The sequence below is a fragment of the Watersipora subatra genome, chromosome 3, assembly GCF_963576615.1.
Source record: "Watersipora subatra chromosome 3, tzWatSuba1.1, whole genome shotgun sequence".
Classification (NCBI taxonomy): domain Eukaryota; kingdom Metazoa; phylum Bryozoa; class Gymnolaemata; order Cheilostomatida; family Watersiporidae; genus Watersipora; species Watersipora subatra.
In genome coordinates, this window is record NC_088710.1 from 45,777,230 (window position 1) to 45,804,989 (window position 27,760).

Genomic DNA, 27,760 nt, shown 5'->3' on the forward strand with positions numbered 1-27,760 from the left:
CTCCTTCAAAACAGCAATGCTGAAAAAATGCATGTAATTAGTTCGAGATTAGATTTAAATTGTATGTACATGCAGCGTGTTGAAAAATCCGCGTGTCTATGTTGTTATGAGCAGAGTTTTTGCTATCATTATTGTCCAGATATGTTTCCGCACCGAAATTGGCTTACAGACTTTTTAACAGACTTGTATGATCTCTATTTATATTAGTATATTTGGTTGTCTGTTGTTATCTGTTGTCTGACTAAATCTACAAACGATCTATTGCTAGCGCCTTTCGCTTTTTAGTTACGATAGTTTTTATTGGTCACTCGCTAACTCTTTAGTTACAGAGGTAATTATTACCGCTCGCTTTGTAGATACCAATAAACATTCCGATCCCTTTTTATTTTCCTTTCCCTTTTATCTTACTCTATATTCTAAGAATCATCGAAGCTAATCATGACAGAGCTTTTAGGTAATAAGTTTTGTGTTGAAAATTTATGTAAAGACGTTGGCGACATACACAACGTTATTGGAGGGCTAACTTCACGACTAGGCCAAGTCAATTACACTTCTTGGAAATATCCAGATAAGCTAGCGATGGACGTCAACATTTCAGAACTTCTAGAAATGTGCGAGTTTGATGCCGAGTATGAAGAAGAGAATAAAATTTCCCATCTTTTGCTTTTGGAAATGGTGATAGACAGGTAAAAAACTTGAACTATCATTGAACTTATGAACATGAGTGAGTTGTGAAGTTTGACCATTATTATCATTTTTGCAGACCATATGCGCAGTAATTGTGCTTAGTAGTGATGACGCCAAACAATCATTGTATGTTTCTATTCTGTTAAATATTCAGATATGCAAGTCATTATGTTGTGGTAGTAGTGTATACGCGTCATCTGAAGTCAAAAAGAAGACATCTGTGAAGACATTTGGATAGCTTTTCAGCACATCATCTAAATTGCTATTGGTGACAAAGTTGGACTCGTTTCTTTTTTATTGTGATCAAGCTGAGAATGATGAATGCATCACTAAAGAGAACACTAGTATTCTTAGTTCTATGAACTAAAAAATATAAATGTTTGTTAGCCACTTTAATTTCACACTCACCAATTGCTTTAGTCAATAAAGCTATCAAACTGCTTAAACATAGATTGAGCATTGTCCAGCTTGGGTTTTCCTAGATCACAATAATCTCTGTCATAAAGATATTGCATGATGCACCCGTGTCAAGTTGATACTGAACCTTTTTTTACTAATACCAGCTTCAACGCTAAGGGTAGACATCAGTTGTTTGTTCTGCCTAAATCTGCTAAGTCAAAGAATATTTTCAAAAATTTCAAGTTTTTTGCACACATGGCATTGGTGATCATAGACTGGATATTTTCTAGGCAAAAGTGAAAAACCACAGTTTCTACATACTCTTTTAAACATTCTAACTTTAGTGGTTCTTGTTTTAACTTGTTCTTCATTTTTGGTGGCTAAAGATTTGGTTGCGTCTTTGTTGACTACCGTACTTGAACAGATTCTTCAGAGTGTAATGTTCTCATCGATTTTGCATCAGCTTGTTCTAGAGCTAAACTATCTTTACCTTCAGTTTCTTTCTGAGTGTATATCATTAATACTAAGGAGTAGATCATCATACACTGCGTCCAGAATACATTTACATTTGACCCTAGTTTAATGAATAACGTCTGGTGCTTCCTTATCAGTTACTTGTCCCGCACTAGCAAAAAGAATCAAACTTTTTCAAGGTACCATGTCTTGTAGTCGCTAGTTGAGAAGGTGACCACCAGCAACAGGGTGTTTTATTAGTTTGTTATTGCTAATGTTCTATATATCAAATGTTCCCCCAACATCAGTGAACATCTATAAGAAAATGAAACAAACTGTTAACACACAGGGTATGAAATTGTAAACATCACAAACAAGTCGAAATATAAATCATGTTATTTTTGATGTGGGTATTTACTTCATCAATTGTTGGAGTGAAGGATGAGGCAACTATACGAACTCTCAAGTTGCAGCGACCTATTGAGCAACAATATTGCGATAAAAGTTCAAATCTGTCACTTTTTATATGATAAGTCATCTAATACTTTCATTTCATTTTGTAACATTTTAGACTGATTTTCTTTATTCAATGTTCCAACCGGTTTATGGACCAGATGTTTAATAACGATAGAGCGCAGTCAGCCATTGATCATCACAGTTCCTCAATTGGCGTTATTACAAAGAAGTATTGGGCCAAGATGCTTCAATTATATTCTCACAATCAGCAAACTAATTCTGAGGTAAATTACATTTTCAAAACCCTTGACCAGTTTTTGTGTACCTCGCGTGTCCAGCTACCTCGATTAATCTAATTCAATATTTGTAGAGGAAGTTGCAGCAAAAGAAGTTACAAGAACTGCAAAGCTACAATCAGCAAATTTCTGATGAGTTGGCCAATTACCATCAAGGTGTCACACATGTTCCTGTCAACTCTTCTCAAGGTCGCCAGTTTTCCAACAGTTCTGTATTGCCTCCTATTACGCCCTCTAACACGGAAGAGAGTATTGCAAAGGACAACAGTAATAAATCCTCTCAAACACTCGAAACAGCTTTTGTGCCTTGTGAATCGTGCCACAAAGTACAAAATGGCTTCAAAGCTGTAGCTGATTCAATGGGAGTTTTGTGCAAAACGCAAGGAATACCATCATCTTTGGCAAAGTATAGGAAGCAGCTTCAAAGTCTTGATTGGTATTCAGCTAACGATTTAACCAGATGGAGTGTTGAACAGACAAAAGATCTGGATAAAATAAATAAGGTGTGAAATACATATGTATTGCTTATATTGAAGATGTATTGCATATATTGAACAAGTATTGCATATATTTAAGATGCATTTGATATATTGTAAATTTATTGCATATATTGAAGATGTATTGCATATGTTGAAACTGTTTTGCAAATGTTGTAAATGTATTGCGTATATTGTAGATGTATTGCATATATCGTAGATGTAGTACTTATATTGAAAATGTATTGCATATGTTGAAGATGTATTGCATATGTTTAAGATGTATTGCATACATTGAAATTATATTGCGTATATTGAAAATGTATTGCATACATTGTAGATGTATTACATATAAGTAAGACGTATTACATATATTGAAGATGTATTGCATACATTGAGGATGTATTGTGTATATTGAAAATGTGTTGCATATATTGTAAATGCATCGCGTATATTGAAGATGAATTGCAGCAGCATTGTATTCATATACATCACGTATTACAGATGTGTTGTACTGAAGATATATTGCATATTACATATGTGTTGTATTGCACTTTTGTTGTACACATATGCATTGCATATTGCATCTGTATGGTATGGAAGATATATTGCATAATATATATGTATTGTATTGCAGTTGTATTGAAGCTATATTGCATAATTTTGATGTATTGTATTGCAGAAGTATTTTATTGTACACGTATTTTATTGAAAAGATGTTGTATATTGCATATGAATTACATTGTAAATATATTGTATATTGCAGACACATTGTGTATTACAGATTTATAGTATTGCAAATGCATTGTGTAATGCAGGCACGTTGTGCATTATAGAGTATTGCAAATGCATTTTGTATTGCCAATACATTGTGCATTATAGATTTATAGGTTTTCAAATGTATTGTGTATTCTGAACACATTGCTCATTACAGGTTTATAATATTGCAAATGAATTTTATATTGCAAACACATTGTGCATTATATATTTATAGTATTGCAGATGCATTGTGTATTGAAAACACATTGTGCATTACAGATGCATAGTATTGCAAATGCAATGTGCATTACAGATGTATAGTATTGCAAATACATTGTGTAGTGCAGGCACATTGTGTATTACATATTTATGGTATTGCAAATGCATTGTGTATTGCAGATACATTGCGTATTACAGATGTATAGTATTGCAAATACATTTTGTATTGCAGACACATTGTATATTACAGATTTATGGTATTGCAAATGCTTTGTGTATTGCAGACACATTGCGGATGTTGCGTGTAATAATAATCGACTAGAGATTGTTCTGGTTGAGTTCTCTACTGGTTAGCATCTTGAATTCCCCACAACTGGATAGTAACAAAAGATTACACATGCTGTTTTGGTTTATATATTTGTTGTGGCATATTTCATATATATTCTTATTTTAGCATCTGTCCGACCTGATGTCTACAATAGATCCGTTGAAAGAAGAGCTCACCAACTCCATCACTAGCTGTAGAAAGTTAGAACTTCGAGTGAGGGATTGTCAGCATGAAATTCAGCTAGAGAAACAAACTCAGAAAGATTTGGAGCAGATACACGCAAAAAAGGTATGTTTAACGCTTCTGTTTAACGTTTATGTTCTACTAAATATTCCTTGAACTTTGCCACCACATATTTTATCCAAACCTGCAGTTGTTAGTTAACCACCTTATCTATCTCTTTATTGTTTTTAAAGAAGAACAATTCCTTTTGGTATTTCAAGAGAACTCTTATCAAGGTCATTATAAATAAATACAATAATCCTTAGTAATAATAGTAACTTAGAATAATAGTGTACATCAATCTATCCGAAGAAAAAATTGCATTGAACTCGGCTATTTAGCTTAGCAGGCAGGCGAGCTATCAACCGTGCTGCTCAACCACCTTGCTGCGCCTCGGAATAATTGTGCACATAGTTATTACACATGCTCATTTCTCACGGCACACGGGTACTTACTAGTTAATGTATAATTACTGACAAAGGGTGTCACAGTCACTTATTGATGACTTCACTGCTGGAGAATGTTCCTGAAGATATTAGGCAGCGGTTAACTTACCAAAAGCAAGTCTGTGATGTTTAGCTGCTTCATCAGTCTGCCTTGTTACCCAGGTTGAGGCCTTAGCTAAGGATCACAGTCAAGTGAAAGCTGACCTAGAAAAGCAGCGCTCACAATTAGAACAGGTCAAGGAAGGGTTGCAGAAAAAATTGAACGAAACCGAATGTGAATTGGAACTGCAGAACAGCAAGTATAGAGAACTAGGTAGGCCTGTGTTTTCATGGTATTTCACTCTCGTGGCTGTATTGCGCTGATGATTATTTCTAAGATTTTATAAACTTCTTGTGAAAAATCTCAGTTGACAATTTCTTACAACCCTGACAGCTCTTCATTTTGCCTAGTGAAGACACGAGGTAAAGTCAATTGCCTTCGAGAGTAATATGTAGGAGTTTTGCACTCTGATCTGCAATATATGTGTACATACGTCTATAGTTTGGCTTTGGCTTAGTCAGAAAAGATTTTTGTTATTGTGTAACAGTGAGTGGTTCATTTTCTTTGTTGTTTCGTTTGCAGCAAATATGTTTCATGAGCTATTTATGCCTTACATACCAGGGATGACTGCGGTGCTTCTGGTAAAAATTACAGATTTTGTTAAAATTACATCAGTGTTTCAGAGACAGTTCTATGACATTGTTTGTGCGCATATTTGGTCCATCATAAATAGATCATAAAATAGATGATAAATCTATTTTATGATCTATTATGATATTTATACACATCTAAATATGATGTCCATCATAAATAGATGTGTCATAAATAAATGTCAAAGTTTGTTGTTTTCTTTCATATGAATATGCTGAGAGATTCTAGTATTGTTTAAGAAAACATTTTTGAATTTTTCCAACTTACGCTGAGACTATATTTACCTTTGATTTTTCTGCTGCCATAACTTTATACAACAAAAACCAATCTGACAATGTATTGACAATGTATTTTTATATAGCTAAAATGGATACCTTTTCTACCTGCAAAATATAATCTAACCTCTACATACAAGGTTGATTCACTCCAAGATCTGGTTTATCTGTCAAAAAACTGTTGTATGTTGAAACAAATATTCCAATTCGAATAAACTGTAATTTGTTTAATTAGTTCCACAACTAAAGAAACCGGAAAGACACAATAGATTAGACATTAATAGATTCCTCAGTTAATTACATGTAGCTCTAAACACATCTTTTATATAAAATTAAGTTTTACATTTCATTATTCATATAATTTGCTAGCGGAATGTTGCCGAGTAATAAAAAAGTTTTTGCACAGAAAATTTATGTTCTATTTAACATATACAACATTTACCTTTATAACTTTTAAACTTCATATCATGAAAAATGTGTTTTATGCAGTTTAATAACGTAATACTCGTTAATAAAGTCTCTGTCTGGATTTGAGGTATTTTGTAACGCCTGGTCTAGACTTTGTTAGTCAAATGTTGTTGTTAGCCTTTTTTATTATTTATTCATAAGTGAGAAAAATTCGATGATGACTAAAAATGTCATAACCATTTGAGTGTAACTTAAAAAAAATTTAGATTAAAACCTACAGATTTCAAATCGCTTAGCAATTACCTCAAATCTGAGCGTATTACATTACGCCTAGATTCTTATTTGAGATTTTTATTAGAGTTGTACCTTTGCTAGAGGAATTTTTTATGTAGTTTCATTTTTACTAGTAGCTAAAGGATATTCCTTTCGGAGTCATGTCCTCTCTTAACAGTTTTTATAATACATGTAATTCGTTACCAGTAAACAATAAGATATGTTTACCCTAGTTTGTTAACATAATTTAAAAGAAATAAGATGAAAATTATTTTGGGAGCATATAATATGTTTATTAGGTTATGAAAACAATAACATCTCTTTGTTGGAAATGTTTCTATATGTTAGTAGTTAATGGTGAAGCACAGAATTCTCTCTGTAGACGATATCAAGAAGCAGCTGGTGCTTGAACTAGAAGAATCCAAAACTAACAATACTGAGGTGAAGAGACTAACCTCAATTCTCTCTAGCTTAGAGCAAGAAATGTCTGATACGACAGACCAGCTTGTACAGGCTCGGAGCCAGTTGGAGCAAGAGCAGGCAATTACTAAAAGTCTTACAAAAAGGACAGAGGTTTGTAAGAGTGTTAGTTGGAGTTAAGTATTAGCTGCAGAATTATTCATAATGTTCACCTCCTGCTCTTCGTTAGTCTCGCCATATCAAGATATGCAGAAGGTCACTTGAACATCTATCAAAGCTAGGGCCATTATCTAAGAAATTAGTAGTACTAGTATCCTGGCAGTCCGGTGTGTAATAACTATGTGCACAATTATTATGCTGCAAGGTGGTTCAGTGGCAAAGTTCATAGCATCTTTGGCCGAATATCCAAGTTGGATTCCCGTGTGATGTATTTTTTTCCTAACTCTGTAAGCATGGCTTTGGACATACAGGCAGACGAATGTACTCTTGTTATAGTAAAGATTACTGACTGCCCGGTGTTGCCTGGGTAATAAAAGTCTTTGTACAGAAAATTGATTTTTATTTAACATATAACAACAGTTACCATTTTAACTTTTAAGCTTCATATTATGAGGAAAGTGTTTTGTGCAGTTTAGATAAATAAAGAGAAACACTACAACAACTGTAAACGTTTTCAAACTTTGTCAAACAACTGTAACTTTCAAACTTTATATCATGAGGAAAATGTTTTTTGCAAGTCGAATAAACTAAGAAACAAAATGAAATAACTATAAAAGTGTTTAAATGTGAAATAATTAGCAGGTAATAGCAAAATTAAGTCTGTTTTGCTACAGTCACAATAAAAGATGATTTGGTATAATCATACAATTAATACGAACTGAAGGAACAAAATAAAAATCTTGAATATGTTGAATTGATAATAACGATTTGTGCATAAAAGTGTGTGTGTATAAAAAAGGTTACTGTTCCAGCAGAAGCTATCCCGTCAAAACTTTTAATACAACGATACTGGTCCCTCTCAATACTGGTACCTCTCGACACTGGTACTTTTCGATACTTATACAAATGTATGAATGAGATATCGGACTGTCTTTGTCTGGTACGTTGTCTGACCAAACAAAGAGAGAATGTAGAGGTTATTCCTACTCTAGATAATACAATTGTCTGTGCAAAAAGTACTAGCCGTTCCCGATTTAGCAATTGAACCTTACGAAAAACTGGAAATAAAAGCGTAAAAGTACATTTGAAATTGAAACGGCACATTTAAAAGTTACAAATTAAAAAAATGGTTAATGGTTGCAAAATTAGTTTTTAAACAATTTAAAAAAATAACAAATGCAAAAGTTAAAGTTAGTTAATAATCAGAAGTTCACATTTAGCGTGTGCATACGGTATACGGTGTATGATAAGAGCGTAGGAATCGCAAGAAGAGCTTAGTTTGGTAGCTTATTGCACGGTTAAAAACTTCCGGGTTGCAATCTCGTGAGTTAAAATTCAGCATGATATGGATAATTAATTCCTAAATTTTAACAGCTATAGCTGGACAAGCCGATGTACCGACATACAGCTATAGCCGATGTACCGACAGACAAACTGAGATTTATATATATATATTACAGATAATAGTGGTAGTTCACCACCAGTGAAAAACAATTTTATCTCATCTATAAGTATATCCTTATCAAATTAAATATTGTGTTAAACCTTATTACATTAATTTGAAGGAAGCCATTGACGGCCAAGCTTAGCAGAACTTCAACCTAATATTCCCGTTATGTCCTATCTATACTTATATTTCTATCAAATAATTTTACTATGTATTTATACCGATCTTTTGGTGTATGTTACAGCTAAGCTTATTTATTTATTTCTTCCGGTATTCACAGTCGGCCTGTATAATATTTGTACTTTTATGTTGACATTTAAGCCAATTGCTTGCTTGTATTTTCAAGTCCTTGCAATCAAAGTATGACTCCCTCGTACGACGAATTGATGAGATGGATGAAGAAAATGAAAATCTGCAATCAGAAATGTCGGCTCTTGTGGAAGAGAAAGAGCAGTTGGAGACGTCTTTAGCAGAAGCTCTTAAACATTCATCATCAAAAGTAAGTCTTAAACCATAACTTGGGGTTAGTGGACCAATCTTCATTTTGAGTACAAAATCTGATTCCGATTTTGTACTCAAAATGAAGATTGGTCCACTAACCTTCAAAGTCATGAAGGCTTTTTTAAAACGTTTCAATATCCGTCTCAGAAACAACACAATCGGCACAAAATGCTCTGCCCATAAATATGTGACGTAGTCTAGCTTTTTAGAAATGGAAGTTAGGGATGGTTAGTCTGATTTAGAATAATAGAGATGTGTGTCATAAAACCCATTATTATCTAAATTCAGCCTGTGAAATAATCTCAGTCTTTTATAGAAAGTAGATAAATTATTTAAAATTGTTCGTAGCTTGTTACATGATGTTTATTAGGCTGAATGCCAAAGAAAATGAGCTCAAAAAAACGTGATTTTATCACAAGCTAGCGCTGTTATCGCGCTTTTTTGAGCTCATTTTTAAATATGCAATGCAATGTTAAATAGCTTATCTACCTTTCGGAAAAGACTGAGATTATTTTGAAGGCTGAAGTTAAATAAATAATGGGTTTTGAGACACCCATCTCTATCATTCTAAATCGGACTAAACATGACTAACTTCCGTTCCTAGAAAGCGTATTTACGTCACCTATTTATGAGCGGAGCTTGTTGTGCCAATCGTGTTGTTTTCAAGAACGATATTAAAACGCTGTAAAAAAGCCTTCATTACTCTGACAGTTAGTAGACCAATCTTTATTTTGAGTACAAATCGGAATCAGGGTGTCTGATTTACCTAGCAAATATGATGAAAGTTGTATGTGACAGTTATGGTTTAAAGTTAATCACTTGGCATCGATAGTTTGAAATCTCAATTTTTAAAATGTAAAAAATTGCTCTTTTTAGAGATAACAAAAAATGGTGCTCGAGTTTTAACAAAATTTACCCTGTTTTCATTGCAATCGCTAAGTAAAATGGTTCTGCTCCACACATTACATTATAACTAAAAACACATTGTGTTATGTCCTCTTTGTAAGTTCAACAATTGAGAGTTGTCGTATCAATAACTTAGTAAAGGCCATACAACTCTCACATCTGATGCAATCTAATCTCATAAAATATAATAATCATAGGTATTAAAATTAATTGCCGCTGACTATGTAATCTGTTTAGAATGAATAATGTCTGCCTGTCACCATTTCTATAGACAGTTGTTCAGGGTATTGAGATGGAGAAAGGAGAGTTGAAGAAAAGCATAAAGTCACTGCAGGAGACGATCGGTGGTTTAGAGTTGGACCTCAACTCTATGAAAGAGCGAGAAAGGTTGCTTGTAGAATACCCCGACCTAAATGGACCTGTCAACCCTGATATGACAGGTAATACTTTTCACATTTTGTCACCTTCTCATATCTCTTCTATAATCAATCACCACTAGAGTATTGAGTGAAATATAAAGTTAACCATAAAATGATAATGCATAGTTTGAAATAGGTAATCACAACCATGTTCAATGTTATTTTATTAACTATTGCACATACTTCATTAGTACGTGTCACGTAGCTCCTTGCCTGTTAAATTGTTTTATTTTTTATGAGTATGGTTAGATTACGTTGTACTTTGAATTCAAAACAATACTTCTACCAAGAGCTAAGGATAGCTTTTAAGGACAACTTACAAACAGATTATAAATAATTTAATGGTGGTAAATATGTCATTGAGGAACTATAAACATTTGAAAGTGAATTAGCAAACAGGTTGATAGTCTTAAAAAAATTAATGCACTTTATCATAAATCGCGGACAAAGTCGTATAATTTTGTAAATTTCCAACTCGTTTCATTATTTCAGGGACAGGGGACATAACTGCTGACATGCAGAACCAGGTAAAGGCGAATGAGCTGCGGATGGCATTGCTAGATAAGCAGAATTCAAGCATGAGAAAAACTCTGCGGAAATTGACCAAGCATCAGCAGGCGGGAGAAGCAGCTGAAAAGAGAGAAGAGAAAAGGGACAAGTTGACAGGATGCGAAGACAAAATGCAATACAGTTCTGTAAGGAGTTTATCTGCACTATAACATTATCTGATTGAAAAATGCTAGTTGTTTTTAAGTTAGCTACTTCAGGTTATTTTAAAGTTAATGACTTTCCATACAAAGTTTATATTCTCTGATCTACTGCATGCATTTTGTTGATATTTCAAAACCACTATTTTCGTGTGTTCATACAAAAAAGCATGTTAGTGAAATTCATGGAATGTTGCAAAAATATGAAGAACTTAACAGAATAAACATTTGGCATCATTAATTTGGTGTTGCTATTAGCAATTTATTTACCGATAATAGAATAAAACATTTATAGAATGTTGACAGTTTTTAAGGAGTTGTCTACTTCCCTTAAAAAAGTACCTTCTTTTAGAACTGACATTCCACCCAAGCCCCGAGCATTCTTCAGCTACTTGTTCTGTAGTAATCATTAATATGGACCAGAGATCGGCACTTGTGTTAACATGCTTGCTCGAGTAAGCCTTAATGCTCATCTCACAAATGAATTAGTCAATTTTCTGGTATCTTTTACTAACTGTAGAATTGAGTTGACTCGACACACCATGCCAGTAAGAATTGAATCAGCTCTTTACTGTCACCATAGACGAACTGACTCAATTCTCTATTTTTAATAAGCAAAATAACTCGAGCCAAAATGTATCAATTTTTCCCTTTATTCTTGCTACCTCTATGATTATTACTACGTTGATGGAAAATCCATCACGAGCAGTGATATCCCAAGTAAACCACTTTGTTATTTGATGTGCGCCAAAGCAGAAAGCGAAGATGTCAGTGCGGTTCAATGTTGTTGGCCCCATACGTTTCTACAAGACCTCGATATCGCTGAGTATATTTCATTGGTCGATAATATCATTATTGACAGGTGTCACCGATGGAACCTACTGCATTGTGGAAGCACTCTGACAGCATGGCTCATGGTAGAGGAGATGCTGACAACCAGCACAGGTATCCTAAACTGTATTGGCATGGCTCAGGAGCAATTATGACGAGTGATGTGCTAGACTTGGAGCCACTTGTCAAGCACAAGTCGATGGCTTTGAATACTGTTTTCAGCCAATCATCAAGACCATTCAAATTCACAATGTGGCCAGCATTACGATTTTCACCCTCATTTTGTGTTTTACTTTTTGAAGAAGATATCAGCTAGATTCCAGCAATATCGATCGTTTTAGACGTTCTCATCTGTACTTTGTTTAATAGTATTGACCTTTTGCATCTCTCCATCTTTATTATCTTTAGCACTCATTCTGCCCCAAGTTGATTAGTTTATAACAACTTGCTGGCTAATCTGCTATCTTTTTATTTGTCATCTGTTTATTGACAAGCTTTTAACAAGTTGTTAGCTTGCATCGCAATTATGTTTATCATTGAAAAAAGTCAGCCATTTTCAAATGTTTAGCATTTTCAAATGGATGGCCTGTTCTGAGTATCTACCATCAAATAATTATTATATACTGCAAGTAAACTTACTAGTATGTGCATTAAATATTTCACAGCTCTGGTAATGACACGCTGTTTTTGTCCCAAACTCGCCTTGTGATGAGGGAGTTGATGAATGCTATTGCCAATTTGCAATTCGCTTTAATTTCAGTGAGACAAAAGGGAGTTTATATGATACCAGCATGAGGCGAAAGGACAAAGTCAGCAGAGATGCTGGTGAGTGACATTAGCTGTCAGAGTAACTGCCGTGGTGCCCTGATCTGTAGCTATATAATAGCAGTACTGACAATCTGCGTAACGATGCGAGTCTCAGCCACTTTCACACGCACGACCTTTTATAACTTTGTTGATGCCAGAATGTTAATGAGTTGCAGTTTGTGATATTTTAATTTAGTCTTTTGCATTTGCAAACCTTTTAGTGCAAATTCAGTGATAAGAATAGCAAACATGAAGATAGCACTTGCTCTGCTGAGTTGACAATAACAATAATAACAAACATGCGCAATGCCTATGTATTTGAATAATAAAAATGGAAACAATATGTTTTTGCGCTTTGATTGGCAGTATTGCCAAACTATTTGTTGACATTGCAAATTGTATTGCAAATATCGCCTCATTCATCATTCGTAGCAAAAAGGGTAACTAAAAAAAATTTGTTTTTAAGATTTTGAAAACTCAATGAGAATTTTGATAAGTTTTGTAACATTAAAATCTATATAAATAAATCTAAGCATTTGTTTGTTGGTCTGTTGTATGTCTAGTTTTAGAGATAAATTATGTATGCTTGCAGCACTCACTAAAGTTAGGAATGAAAAATCCCTTCGCACTGGAATTGAACTCGTAGACACTAGTTTAGCAGACAGGCTCTCTAACCACTACACAGCTACCTTACCATACTATGGAATTATTGTGCGCTTAATAGTACTAGCACACTCGAAGATCATGATTGCGTGAGTGAGAGATCATGACGTGTAACGATTATAAGTACAATTATTTCACACAGAGACAAGCTGGCTGTGTGGCTTAATGGTAGTGAGCTTGGCTTCACATATGTGCATCCGCCGAATGTGTGGGTTTGATTCTTGTGAGGTGCAATATTTTACCTAACGCGCTTAACTGGCGCTTAACGGTTCTTATTATAGTAAAGACTAAAGCATTAGCTTAAGTTACTAGCTTAAGTTACTTGAATTCATTGGGTAAAGGAATTTAGCCATTGGCAACTACATTACCTGCCAGTGTTTATAAGCCATTTTAAGTCTTAAGTGACTGTGTAGAATAAGAAGAAAGAAATATTTTAAATAATATCTGTTTTAGCTACACTTCAAGCTTTCAAATATTTGAATTATGAATTGGCCGGACACACAGAAATAAACAAATACCTTCATTTAAAAGTTAGAATGGTAAATGCTGTATATGTTGATTAAAAATATTTTTTCTATATGCAAAAACTTTTTTATTACCCGTGTACTGCCGGGCATTAAACTAGTCCTTTATATAAAAATTGTTTGTGGCATCTTTATCGATAATGCATCACTTCTGATTTCAGAACTGGACATATGTTATTTATATTAATTTTTAAATTAAAAAAGAATTACAAATTTGTTTAAAAGGTGCTATCACAGTTTTAGATTGGTCATTAAGCAGTTGTATATTTTTAGACTACAAATGATACAGTAGACATGCACAGTTTTTTCTGAGAGCTACTGCAATGCAATAAGCAATGAGAAAGAACTGCTGTTGGTGGCCGTTTTGTTGCATATTTCACATCCATGCATTTTGAAATACACGACGATTAAAAATGATATTTACAATATGCACTCAAGTTTTGTCATAGTGCCTTGTCCCTTCAGATGAAAGTATGAGAAGCCGTTCTCGGCAGCTACCATCCGAGGCTAGGCCTAACTCTGGTGTAGACGCTTACATCAAATTGAGAAAAGCAGGTCTTCTGAAACCTGGAGCTGATTCCAAGCGGAGTGAGTATGGTGAGTAGTCACCTCATGATTCCATAATTACATGTAAGTGATGACCGCATAGTTGTCTAATCTGGCAAGCCAACACCAGTGTGTGCTCTGCCCAATTGTGATATATTTACCGCTGCTACAAGTGGGATTTTTCTAGCTTCTAACAATCGTAGAAGCTTACTTACCAATGTAAGCAAGCACTCTGACCAATAATGTAAGTGATATGCTTTGCACACATTGTTATCTTCATTCTTATTGGTTATTGGCTAGCAGCTTGCGAAGCAATAATTTTTGTCCAGTTTGCTGGTAAAGAATGTACAGCTTTAGGTAAATGTTGTCTGGCAATGTGGCGTTGTTGCAGTAGAGTTTCCTTTTAAATGGTAATCTTTGCTACGAACTTAAAAGTGTTGGCTAAAAACCTTTTTATAAATTATTTGTTCAAATCAAACTTTCAAGTTTAGCCAGTTATAAGTAATTCATGGATATACTAAGCTTTTCATATGAAATCCTTGAAAAAGCAGCTAATTTTAGTGACGGCTAAAATTTAAATCGCAAATCAATAAAGAAATGTAGCAATATATGTAGTTACATTTGCTTAAATTACCTAGGTAACCTATCAACAGCATTACCTATGTAACCTATCAACAGCAGATTACATTACCTAGATAACCTATCAACAGCAGATTTCAAGCATCTTCCTATTGGGTTACGTTATTGACTTTTTTATGTGTAAAATGTTTATCCTAAAGAATATTTGTAACCAAAATGTTTACTGGTGGTGAAATTTTGTGGCACTTTGTACGAAATTCTAGCGGCCAAAAATATGACTATCAAATATTGTTTAAATCAAGGTTTCATCAACGATGGTCGTGATGAAACCAAACTCACTCAGGGTTAGTGTTTTCTGATTAGTCAACGTAATAGAATAATCATTTGAAGATTGAGCACAAACACCTTCGATGTTGGTGCGGCAGTTTTCATTACAGTTCCTACCAAAACCTACCTTATTAGCTCATGTAAACACTGCTTAAAACATTGATTTTTAATAACAACGGGTCGCCCTGGCAGTCTAGTTTGCCGTGTAATAAATAAATGTGCAGTAACTGTCGTGAGTTCGAATCTACTACGAAGCAATAAGTTTCCCTTTTTTCCAGCCTCCAACCGTGGCTTCGGACAGACAGACAGGGTTTATTACATTTATAGTAAATAATACAGTAAATAGTTTCTCTAAAAAGCTAAAATAAAACTAGATAGATTTTATGCGAACTTGAGGGTGGGCCCACAATTCTTTCTCAAGCTAAATCGAATCTTTAAATGACCATTATTTTAACCATTTTAGTTGAAATTAACCAAATTATGCAGCTACATTCTATAATGAAAATCACTTTACAGGATCGTGTATACACTTTACAGGACCGTGTATACACTTTACAGGACTTGTATACATGGCCCACTGATATAGTGTAAAGCAAAGGAGTTGAGTGCTATTGGGTAATTCGCTACTATCAAACCTATTCGTAAACCTTTGATTTGCTCCAGGTAATGCGAGCAGTGGCGAGTCTGGAAGTTTCTGCTGCCCAAACTGCGACAAGCTCTACCAAACCTTCTCTGACCTTGACATACATCGCTCCTACTGTGCTCGCAGATAGCTGTGTGTGTTAGAATTCATTATATTAGTAGTTTAATAGTATACAACATTGAGCTCTATATAGGAGTCATATTCTTTAACAATTGAGCAATTGTCTGGAAAAGTTATACCTTAAAAAATAAAATTGGCAGGTTGAGGACCTTGGAAATATTGATTCACCGTATTGTACAGCCAATATCTGATGAGGTATTTTGTCTGTGTTGCCACATCAGACAGTTATAGTTTCTTCTCCCTGAATATTCCAGCTGGGATTCTCCGATGCTGAAAACAGCGTTATGTGATTACGTACATACATACATCTCTTATTCGCAGTCTATATTTATATCACGTAAACATTCCATAGAGCTAATATCCTAGTGTCGCATTCACGTTTATGTAATGGTACATATCTACTAAGTTATTGGCTGTTAATAGAAATGTGTCATATATTTTCAGCAGTGTGCCAGAAACTTATTTGATGCTAATGCTACTGTGACATGAGCCTCACGGAAAACTAGTAGAATTTGTTTCACGCACCCTCATAAAGATAGCACACTCTACCACCTCTATGAGTGACCAGTACAGCCGCTATTCAATTCTGAGATCATCCTAAGAGGGTTTTCAGACCATTTAAAATACATAGAAATATCACTGGCAGTAATAGAGCACCCATTGATCTATGACACCCGTGTAAATACTTCAAGTCTGAATGAGATAGAGCAATAGTGCTTCTGTAGCAATGTCAATCAGCACACCCTGCCGCTAGGCTTCAAGGACATGAAGATGAAAAACAAATGAAAGAAATTTTTGTATCGCTAATGACATGTTTCAGTAGTGAGCACATAACTCCTACTCACCATTGTTTGAAATGCTGGAAACACTGTCCGACCATTTTGCTGAAGTGCCTTTGTCACGCTCTGCCAGGCTTCTACGCAGCATGCAAGCTCGACATGGCTCACATGCACACGAGTACATGTCATCCTCAGTACTCGAAAGCACCTCAGATTCCGGCTCACGAAACCGCACAGTTCTCATTTTATGCCTCCGCTTGCAGCTGCAAGTCAAAATTTGTCCTCCCTTACACGAGCTACCACTGTCAAATTCACTAACTCGGGGTGACATGCTCACCGTCTCCACTGAAGGAAATGTAGATTTGGAACTTTGAAAATGTCTTACCGCATTGCATTTGACATCTCCAATTTCAAGGTCGCATGAAGAGAAGGCATCACTTCGACAAGGAACCCCACCCTGACAACTGTCTCCTATAAAGTTATTTTCACAGGGCAACGAGCTGTCAATATCCAGTGTTGAGTCATAGCTTGATGACATGACGCTGAGCCTGGTTGACAGTTTTTCTGTCGTATCTGACACGGTTGTAGACGGCGGTCGTTGTCTTTTTATTTCATAAAGCCTGTGCAGCAAATATTCTTGCTGTTGACTGGCACACAGTTTATGCTCTTTGGGCAAAAGTAGCTCATGCATGTTACTAAAAGTGTAGACCACAGAATCCTGCTCCCTGTTCGTGTTACTGTGCGTACTAAGTGGGTAGTCAGAGGTGGTGCGACTGCAGAGATGTGAACAACATGTCCCAGAGCTTCTGTAGTTGCCGTACCTGTCTATGTTCCTGCTGTGACAACTTCGCCTCGCTTTGGCTAGTAGTTCTACAATAGCAAATAGATGAGACGTAACATTCACTACAGACAAGGAATCCTCACAGAAACAGCAGGCCAGAAACTATTTAGGTTTCTAAGAAACATTTTACATGTAGAAGTAGGAATATGTCTAGAGCATTGAGCAAAATATTTGAAGATGTCACTTTAGGGTGGGCACATTTAACCTGCAGCCAGTGTCAGTAAGGGCACCTGCCATGCTGCAAGCATAGAGAAGGTACTCGTGGGATTATTACATAGCGAAGGAAAAGGTCTAAATTGACCAAAGATTTTTTCCGTCGAGTCACAACAGATGCAGAGCTTTTTCACACACCGCTAAGTTGTATGCATATGTGATTCACAAAGTCACAACTGAATAGATATGTGACATCTTTGGCGCATGCTCAGGGAGACGACACTTACCATTGATATCTCCACAGCAACACGGGCAGGTGCTGTGCTCAGCCAACCACTTGTCTATGCACTTCCTATGGTACTCGTGGGAGCATGGGAGCATGCGCATATCCTAAAGGTCAATGTTAAGTCAGAATTAGAACAAGAAATCAAGAGGGAAAGGATAGTGCCTACAAATAGCACACAGCTATTTGTATGGTAAAAATACTTCATGAACTATGGCACTATCAAAAGAATACAAGTAGAACCAGAATTTGAGTTTCAAAGTACTTTTTAAGAAATGGTAGGGCTAAAATGGTAGGACTGAAATGGTAGGGCTGAAATGGCAGGGCTGAAATGGTAGGGCTGAAATGGTAGGGTTGAAATGGTAGGGCAGAAATGCTAGGACTGAAATGGTAGGGTTGTAATGGTAGGATTGAAATGGTAGGGCTGAAATGGTAGGGCTGAAATGGTAGGGTTGAAATGGTAGGGCTGAAATGGTAGGGCTGAAATGGTAGGGTTGAAATGGTAGGGCAAAAATGCTAGGACTGAAATGGTAGGGTTGTAATGGTAGGATTGAAATGGTAGGATTGAAATGGTAGGGCTGAAATAGTAGGGCTGAAATGGTAGGACTGAAATGGTAGAGTTGAAATGGTAGGGTTGAAATGGTAGGGCTAAAATGGTAGGGCTGAAATGGTAGGGCTGAAATGGTAGGGCTGAAATGATAGGATTGAAATGGTAGGATTGAAATGGTAGGGCTGAAATAGTAGGGCTGAAATGGTAGGGCTGAAATGGTAGGACTGAAATGGTAGAGTTGAAATGGTAGGGTTGAAATGGTAGGGCTAAAATGGTAGGGCTGAAATGGTAGGGCTGGAATGATAGGGCTAAAATGGTAGGGCTGAAATGGTAGGGTTGAAATGGTAGGGCTGAAATGGTAGGGCTGAAATGGTAGAGCTGAAATGGTAGAGTTGAAATGGTAGGGCTGAAATGGTCGGGCTGAAATGACGGGGCTAAAATGGTAAGGCTGAAATGGTAGGACTGAAATGGTAGAGTTGAAATGGTAGGGTTGAAATGGTAGGGCTAAAATGGTAGGGCTGAAATGGTAGGGCTGAAATGGTAGGGCTGAAATAGTAGGGTTGAAATGGTAGGGCAAAAATGCTAGGACTGAAATGGTAGGGTTGTAATGGTAGGATTGAAACGGTAGGATTGAAATGGTAGGGCTGAAATAGTAGTGCTGAAATGGTAGGGCTGAAATGGTAGGACTGAAATGGTAGAGTTGAAATGGTAGGGTTGAAATGGTAGGGCTAAAATGGTAGGGCTGAAATGGTAGGGCTGAAATGGTAGGGCTGAAATGATAGGGCTAAAATGGTAGGGCTGAAATGGTAGGGCTGAAATGGTAGGGTTGAAATGGTAGGGCTGAAATGGTAGGACTGAAATGGTAGAGTTGAAATGGTAGGGTTGAAATGGTAGGGCTAAAATGGTAGGGCTGAAATGGTAGGGCTGAAATGGTAGGGCTAAAATGGTAGGGCTGAAATGGTAGGGCTGAAATGGTAGAGCTGAAATGGTAGAGTTGAAATGGTAGGGCTGAAATGGTAGGGCTGAAATGGTAGGGCTAAAATGGTAGGGCTGAAATGGTAGGGCTGAAATGGTAGGGCTGAAATAGTAGGGTTGAAATGGTAGGGCTGAAATGGTAGGGCTGAAATAATAGGGTTGAAATGGTAGGGCAAAAATGCTAGGACTGAAATGGTAGGGTTGTAATGGTAGGATTGAAACGGTAGGATTGAAATGGTAGGGCTGAAATAGTAGGGCTGAAATGGTAGGGCTGAAATGGTAGGACTGAAATGGTAGAGTTGAAATGGTAGGGTTGAAATGGTAGGGCTAAAATGGTAGGGCTGAAATGGTAGGGCTGAAATGGTAGGGCTGAAATGATAGGGCTAAAATGGTAGGGCTGAAATGGTAGGGCTGAAATGGTAGGGTTGAAATGGTAAAGTTGAAATGGTAGGGTTGAAATGGTAGGGCTGAAATGGTAGAGCTGAAATGGTAGAGTTGAAATGGTAGGGCTGAAATGGTAGGGCTGAAATGACGGGGCTAAAATGGTAGGGCTGAAATGGTAGGGTTGAAATGGTAGAGTTGAAATGGTAGGGCTGAAATGGTAGAGCTGAAATGACGGGGCTGAAATGGTAGGGCTGAAATGGTAGGGTTGAAATGGTAGAGTTGAAATGGTAGGACTGAAATGGTAGAGCTGAAATGACGGGGCTGAAATGGTAGGGCTGAAGAGCAATTATTTACTACCATAGTATGAAGGTACTTTTTATATACAGCCACTGCATAGAATATCAATCAATAAATATCCAGGGGTTAACAAGTAAAATCAAACCATGCATGCCATTCTGTCTGGCGCTTAGTGTCTGAGCAATGAGGTAGAAAAAATCAGGTTGTGGTCAAACTTTAAAACACTCTAATGTTTGTAGCAGTCCACAAGAGCCACAGTTATTGTATTGTTTATGAATGTGTACCTTTTCTGTATTGTTTATGAGTGTGTACCTCTTCTGTATTGTTTATGAAAATGTACCTCTTCTGTATTGTTTATGAGTGTGTACCTCTTCTGTATTGTTTATGAATGTGTACCTCTTCTGTATTGTTTATGAGTGTGTACCTCTTCTGTATTGTTTATGAATGTGTACCTCTTCTGTATTGTTTATGAGTGTGCACCTCTTCTGTATTGTTTATGAATGTATACTTCTTCTGTATTGTTTATGAGTGTGTACCTCTTCTGTATTGTTTATGAATGTGTACCTCTTCTGTATTGTTTATGAGTGTGTACCTCTTCTGTATTGTTTATGAATGTCTACCTCTTCTGTATTGTTTATGAATGTGTACCTATTCTGTATTGTTTATGAATGTGTACCTCTTCTGTACTGTTTATGAGTGTGCACCTTTTCTGTATTGTTTATGAATGTCTACCTCTTCTGTATTGTTTATGAGTGTGTACCTCTTCTGTATTGTTTATGAATGTGTACCTCTTCTGTATTGTTTATGAGTGTGCACCTCTTCTGTATTGTTTATGAATGTATACTTCTTCTGTATTGTTTATGAGTGTGTACCTCTTCTGTATTGTTTATGAATGTGTACCTCTTCTGTATTGTTTATGAGTGTGCACCTCTTCTGTATTGTTTATGAATGTCTACCTCTTCTGTATTGTTTATGAATGTGTACCTCTTCTGTATTGTTTATGAATGTGTACCTCTTCTGTACTGTTTATGAGTGTGCACCTTTTCTGTATTGTTTATGAATGTCTACCTCTTCTGTATTGTTTATGAATGTGTACCTCTTCTGTATTGTTTATGAATGTGTACCTCTTCTGTATTGTTTATGAGTGTGCACCGCCATTGTTCAGTACATATACTTACCTCTCCAATGCTGTATCGCTCAAGGCATATTGCACACGAGCTCGGAGAATCTATATCAACACTAGAGAACTTGCTTCGTCTATCCGTTTCTTTATATTTGTACGTCTTGAAGTTAGCGAGAAGACGATCTCTTGTTTGAATCTAAAACGATAAAACGAATGATCTTGCAGTAAATGAGTAGTAAGTCAACAGTGAAGAAATAAGAAGTTTTTACTTATTTTTGAACAAAAGTAAGTAAAACCATCAAATACAAAGTGAGTGTGTTCTAATATGTCATATGTCGAAACATTTGCACGCTGAGGAACATTTGCTTATGAAAATACATTGCATGTTGTGAATTTTGTTTTGGTGCCAACAAAAACAGTGATAAAGAACGTATATAATTACGTAAAACGTTAAAACAAACGCATTACATGATAATATATACAAAAAATTTAAAAACTCAAATTAAAATATATGTAAAAACTAAGTTAATAAAGTAATAAACAAAATACAAAGTGATAAACATACTCAACCATAACTTGTTCTATCTTATATTAGCTATAGTTTAACTTAACTTAATTTATATATTTTTTCTTGTTTTATGTTTCATTTTGAAATTTTACCAGTTCTTTATTTGTGTTTACAAAATTGCCATGTTACAAGAAATATTCGGCATCATATGACCAAAGATAAGTACTCTAATGTATAGCATTAAAACAAATGTATTATATAAAAACAAGTAAACAACTGAATGTAACAACTTAAATTATATGAAAAACCTAAATTATTAAAGTGATGGTCAATAAAAATGGGGGTTTTTGTTGTGACTTTACACTAGAGACACATGAACAGAAGTTTAGGTTCAGAAAGGTGTAGGTACATGTAGATGGTAAAGCAGAAGTTTAGATTCAGAAAGGTGTAGGTACATGTAGACGGTAAAGGTTCAGAAAGGTGTACATACATGTAGATGGTAAAGCAGAAGTTTAGGTTCAGAAAGGTGTAGGTACATGTAGGCGGTAAAGGTTCAGAAAGGTGTAGGTACATGTAGATGGTAAAGCAGAAGTTTAGGTTCAGAAAGGTGTAGGTACATGTAGATGGTAAAGGTTCAGAAAGGTGTAGGTACATGTAGATGGTAAAGGTTCAGAAAGGTGTAGGTACATGTAGATGGTAAAGGTTCAGAAAGGTGTAGGTACATGTAGATGGTAAAGAAATAATAAAATAGGTATAAAGAGTAAATTAACTTCATGTAGAGTTCCCTTCAGAATGCACTGAACACTGTTCAAAGCACTCAATCATTCCTGATTTCTGTATTTTCATTTTTTTGTTTTGTTTTGACAGTAACAAAAACATCACTTTGTTGATGAATACCAATGCCGATAAACAGTTTAAAAAACACACTATTCATTGCGGAGAGCTACACTATCAAAAATCATCACCACGAACAAGAGCAAAGCCCTACACATGTCAATCCTAGTTTACAAAGGCCAGTTCTGCCTGCAGCCGGCAATGACCTCAAGTTTAAATAGAGATTAATTACACACAACAGATCAAAACTCAGCTGAAGAGGTAAAGCATCTTTATCATTTCTCCAGAACATTAGAGGCAGAGAATGTCATACAAATAAGTAATTGATGAAACTAACCTGAATTTTTCTTCTGATATTTCTCAGTTTTAGTATAACACCTGCAGCAACAGCCAATAGGACTAAAATGAGGCTGAATATAACTGCTATTCCAATGTAGGTTATCTTCTCCTGTAAACACAAAAATATAATCCATATATATAAATCTCAAAGTTTGTGTGTACTTCGGTTTGTCCAGCTATAGCTATGAAACTCTTGGAATTAAAAGCTCACATCTTGCTGAATTTGATCTCGGAACCTACCGTTTGCCAGGCAAATATCTTACCAATTGATGGATTAATTGGGCAATATGGGTGATTATCTACGTTAAAATACGCATAACATTACGTTATGGCACAACGTCAATAAAACTTGCTCTCATGGATCTTCTTAGTAAGTTTAAATTACTAGCTTGCTCAAATTATCCATTGGAAATGTGCCAGGATAATGGCAAGTGGCAGGCAACTACATTACCTGTAACTGTTTATAAGCTGATTTTTAATACCCAGGCCAAGCCGGGCATTCCGCTAGTATTAGTACAAACACTGACTCTATATACATGTAGAATCATGATAGTGACAACAATGAAAGTGAACTGGACACATTAGAATTCGAGTGAATTAGAACACAGGCTATTTGGTATAGGAAGTGACAGAGTTGTACATGTAAATTACCGAGTTCTTATGCAATTGTAATTAGCAAATGCAAGTAAATCATCAACATTTAAAATAGACAAAAGATAACCAGCATGGATAGTGAGAACAGATGTGCTTAAAATGTCTAAAAAGTATCATTCTAGTGAATGAAGTAGGTAGCAATGGTTTGATTTACAGTTGAACAAAAATTAGCAGCAGTGATAGACCACCAAATGGCAAAAGATCAGCGATTCAATTCATAGTTAGTGAATAGTTGTAGTGTTAACATAATATCGTTTACTTGGTTAGGAATCAAATAACAAAGCTTATTTTGCACCCAAGCTGCACAGATTCTAAGAAGTTGCTATCACATTTATTTTACATATTATTATTAATAAACTCGTTTGAGATGAAAATGAAAAACCAGTTCTAAAAATTGGAAAATCTAACAAGTTACTTTTGCTACCTGAGAGGAGTAATAGCTGAGAGGAATAGGCTGCGTAGCAGGAGCTAGGGCTATTGGTGAGATCCGCACATACACAGATTCTCGACTGTTGAGGATTGTCAGTAGCTTGTCTTCCTCTGACACCTCCCTCACTGCAAGTACTGGCCTCTCCAAGGGCTGAGCTAATTGTGATAGCTGTAAATCAGTCAGACTGGTTCAGAAACAAAATGACTTGCAGATTTAAACAAAAACTAGCTAATATGCTCCACAGCAATAAATATTGAATAAAAAGGACCAATAAATTTGTCTCAATGAGTAGGGTATTATCAACAAATTGAGAAGAAAAGGATAAAAAATTATTAAAACAAGTTCAAAATAATAAAACAAAAAAGGATGTTATAGTTAATAAAAGTACTAAATATATTACTCACTAGGAGTTGAGGTGTCTTGTTTTTAATTCCAAACTGCAATAATTGTTTCTAAATAACTTGAGTTTAAATCGCTAAAATTATAATCACTTTCTACAAAACTAGACCAACATGAACTCACTGGTGAATGTACAACTAGTGTCACCTGCAACTAGTGTCGCAAGAAAAGTTTATGCCACCTATGAGCTAGACACACAGGTTGGTTTGGTCACCTGCAACGAGTTTCACAAGAGAAGTTCAAGCCACCTATGAGTTAGACACACAGGTTGGTTTGGTCATCTGCAACTAGTGTTACAAGAGAAGTTTATGCCACCTGTGAGTTGCACACACCATGTCGTTTTTGTCACCTACAGCTAACGCCCCAAGAGAACTTTGTGCTACTTATGAGTTGCACACACACGTTGGTTTTGTTGTTCGGTAAGACATTACGCAAGCTAATTTTATCTCCAGCAAAGCTACGCCAAGCTTCACGTAAAACATAAAAACAGTTTTATGACAAAAGCCAAGCACGCAACCATGAAATTAATCAAAATCCTATGCATCTCACCTATTTACAGCACAATAGGAATATTGTTCCAAGCATGGGCTCGCAGCGCAGTCGGATGCAGATAAAAGCATGTAACAGGGTTTCGTTAATAAATATATTAATAACAGGGCTATAGAATGGCAAGAGTTGAATGAAGTGGTAGAGTGATGATGCCTTAGTATCAACATGGCTAGCTAAACCTACATACGTAAGATGTCACTGAGGCAGCACACAAAATCTAACAATATGTTTGAGCGATGAAGTTAGGAGGACACCTGACCTCTTCTGCAGTCCGACTCTCTCTGTCTGTAGTAATGAGTATAATAGCTGTAGCCCCATGCTTCACCGCGATACTCGCCTGAAACACACCATATTCTGATATGCACACCATGTAATTTGAAGATGGTTGTGGTAGAAGTAAATATGCAAACATTCACAGATATTATGCGCAGGTTATTAAGAAAGAATGCATACTTGAGCAAATAGACTCACAGGAAAGTAACTTCTCACAAGAGAAGAGGACAACTGGTGATTAGAGGAATTCATTATCAGTATGACACAGCTAGTACTACTAGAACTACTAGTACTACTTGAAATACTACTAGAGACATATTTTAAGGTTGGACACGATTAGCCAACATTCCAGATACCATCAAAATGTTATTCCTCCATTGTTCTACCTATTATGCAACACCAAAGAACAAATAAAATTAAAAATCGGCTAGCAACAAAAACATTGGTGGCTTGTAAATAAAGGATGGCTCGAAAACTAAATGACGAAAGAAACATAGATATGATCATAATCTGTTTTTCCTGAAACACTATTTCATCACCAGCAGACGACTCTCTGCATTACTTGAACAACTCAACCCATTACTTGACTTTATTTATTGTCTAATAAAAAGCAAATAACTCTGTTTATTGCCTAATCGGTAGAAGACAACTCAGATTACTACCTGATCAGCCGCAGAGGTACAGAAGACATCCTGATGGGGATATGGATCATAGTGGTCGAGTTTGAGGAGATAGATTCTACCAAAAGTGAGTTGTGGTTTATCACTACACAGGGTGGCTGGGTGGACCTGACAAAACACCAACATTGTTGCTGTGATTCTGAAACTGGATTATAAGCACCATAGAGAAAGAGAAGATAACACCTGAGTAAACTGGTTAGAAACTCAACTGAAAATCAACCTTCAGTCTGACCATCTTCCTGGCTGGAGTTTTAAAATTTTTTCAGTAAAACATCTGCAGAAGGCAATGTATTCAAATGTCACGGACATAGTTTTTTTATACAAATTCATAAAAACTTTCCCACATACCTGTGAACTAAGGAAATATTTTGATTGCACCTATTACAAGTGTCATCTGCAAGCAAAATAAGGACTTCCAAGAACTAAGACATCATTGATTCACTGACCAAGCCTTAATACATTCATCACGACTAGGATATTAGAGAAGCCAGTCTTTCATTTTTGTAGCATATTTTTATCTGTAGTAGATCTTAGAACAATCATTTAGATATTTCTACTATGACATGAGTTATAATATCAAGTGTTTGATGCAACATGCAATCCAATGTTAATATTCACTTTATATATACTTCGATTTACAATCATTCACTTCGTCCGAAACTTTCTCTTCGTCGGATACACTGTATTGTACATTAAACTTTTTATTTATCTATTCACGGCTTTTCAAGGCTTTGTTGCTTGTATATACCGTAATTGTAATATAACTGGATGTTGACAGTTTTCAATAAAATGAAGAAAAAGTAAATATGACTATTTCTCAAGGATATATATCTGCTTCAGAATATTATTACAATAATATAATACTAGCAGAACCCGTGAAGATTTTATGGATGACTATTTTTTGTTTATTCGTCACCCTTCAACACAGGCAATCAACAGCTCATGGTACTCTACGGTTAACCATCAACAAAGTCGAGAGAAACCTTGTTGACTTTTACATTTTTAAATTTTTTATCATGTTTACTTCACAGATATGTTTACTTCCCGCATGCTTACCTTTCTGCTTAGTTTTCTTTTCGCATGTTTACTTTTCTTAGTAAATGTTATATATAACATATATATGTTATATATATATATCAATATATATTATATATATATATCAGTATTATATCATAATATATTGATGTGTCACTAAAATATACCAGATTTGGTGGACTAGTCTAAAAAAATCAATTTGCATTTACACAGCCAACACCAAGCTTAAATATTCTGCTAAGAAGTGTCAGTGAATTTCCAATGTTCTATGTCCAATTAGACAACATCAACAATTCCTTTTTAATTATTATAACCCTGAATCCACATATTTACCTGCTGTATAAGTTCCTTCAACTTAAACAGCAGCCCCATGACCAAATAATAAAATGTTTAAGCTCTCTCTGACAGCATTCCAACAGAAATGCTGACAGTCCTACTGCATTAGATGTTTATAAAGATAAACTTCTCACCTGCTCCAAGTTCCCTTCTACATTCATGACAGCACCAGCATTTGTGTAAACACTCCGAATATCTTTACTAGTCCACATGCCCTCACCACTCTGCAGAATCAACTCAATTACAGCTTTAGAGGTAAATACGTTGGATGCGAATGATGCGGCTGGAAGTGTCAAATAAAAAAGAAGTAGAATCCACGAGCACGACATAGCATGACGGTCGGAGGAGACT

At 35.8% G+C, this 27,760-nt stretch overlaps 2 protein-coding genes across 2 annotated transcripts; one reads left to right on the plus strand and one right to left on the minus strand.

Annotated features, from left to right (window-relative positions):
• Positions 1–374: 374 nt before the first annotated feature.
• On the plus strand, positions 375–16,024 carry LOC137390252 (coiled-coil domain-containing protein 157-like). The gene is made up of 13 exons (XM_068076582.1): positions 375–686; positions 2,111–2,279; positions 2,366–2,794; positions 4,200–4,361; positions 4,904–5,054; positions 6,771–6,961; positions 8,761–8,913; positions 10,093–10,261; positions 10,733–10,935; positions 11,810–11,892; positions 12,539–12,603; positions 14,238–14,369; positions 15,888–16,024. The coding sequence occupies exons 1-13, from the start codon at positions 439–441 to the stop codon at positions 15,995–15,997; spliced, it is 2,265 nt and encodes a 754-aa protein (XP_067932683.1). The 5' UTR covers positions 375–438; the 3' UTR covers positions 15,998–16,024.
• Positions 16,025–16,122: 98 nt separating this feature from the next.
• On the minus strand, positions 16,123–27,626 carry LOC137390253 (uncharacterized). Its single transcript, XM_068076583.1, has 9 exons — positions 27,544–27,626; positions 26,021–26,146; positions 25,345–25,422; positions 24,132–24,305; positions 23,052–23,162; positions 21,428–21,568; positions 18,048–18,150; positions 16,833–17,636; positions 16,123–16,257 (listed from the first exon to the last, which is right to left on the minus strand). The coding sequence occupies exons 1-9, from the start codon at positions 27,619–27,621 to the stop codon at positions 16,205–16,207; spliced, it is 1,668 nt and encodes a 555-aa protein (XP_067932684.1). The 5' UTR covers positions 27,622–27,626; the 3' UTR covers positions 16,123–16,204.
• Positions 27,627–27,760: the final 134 nt, after the last annotated feature.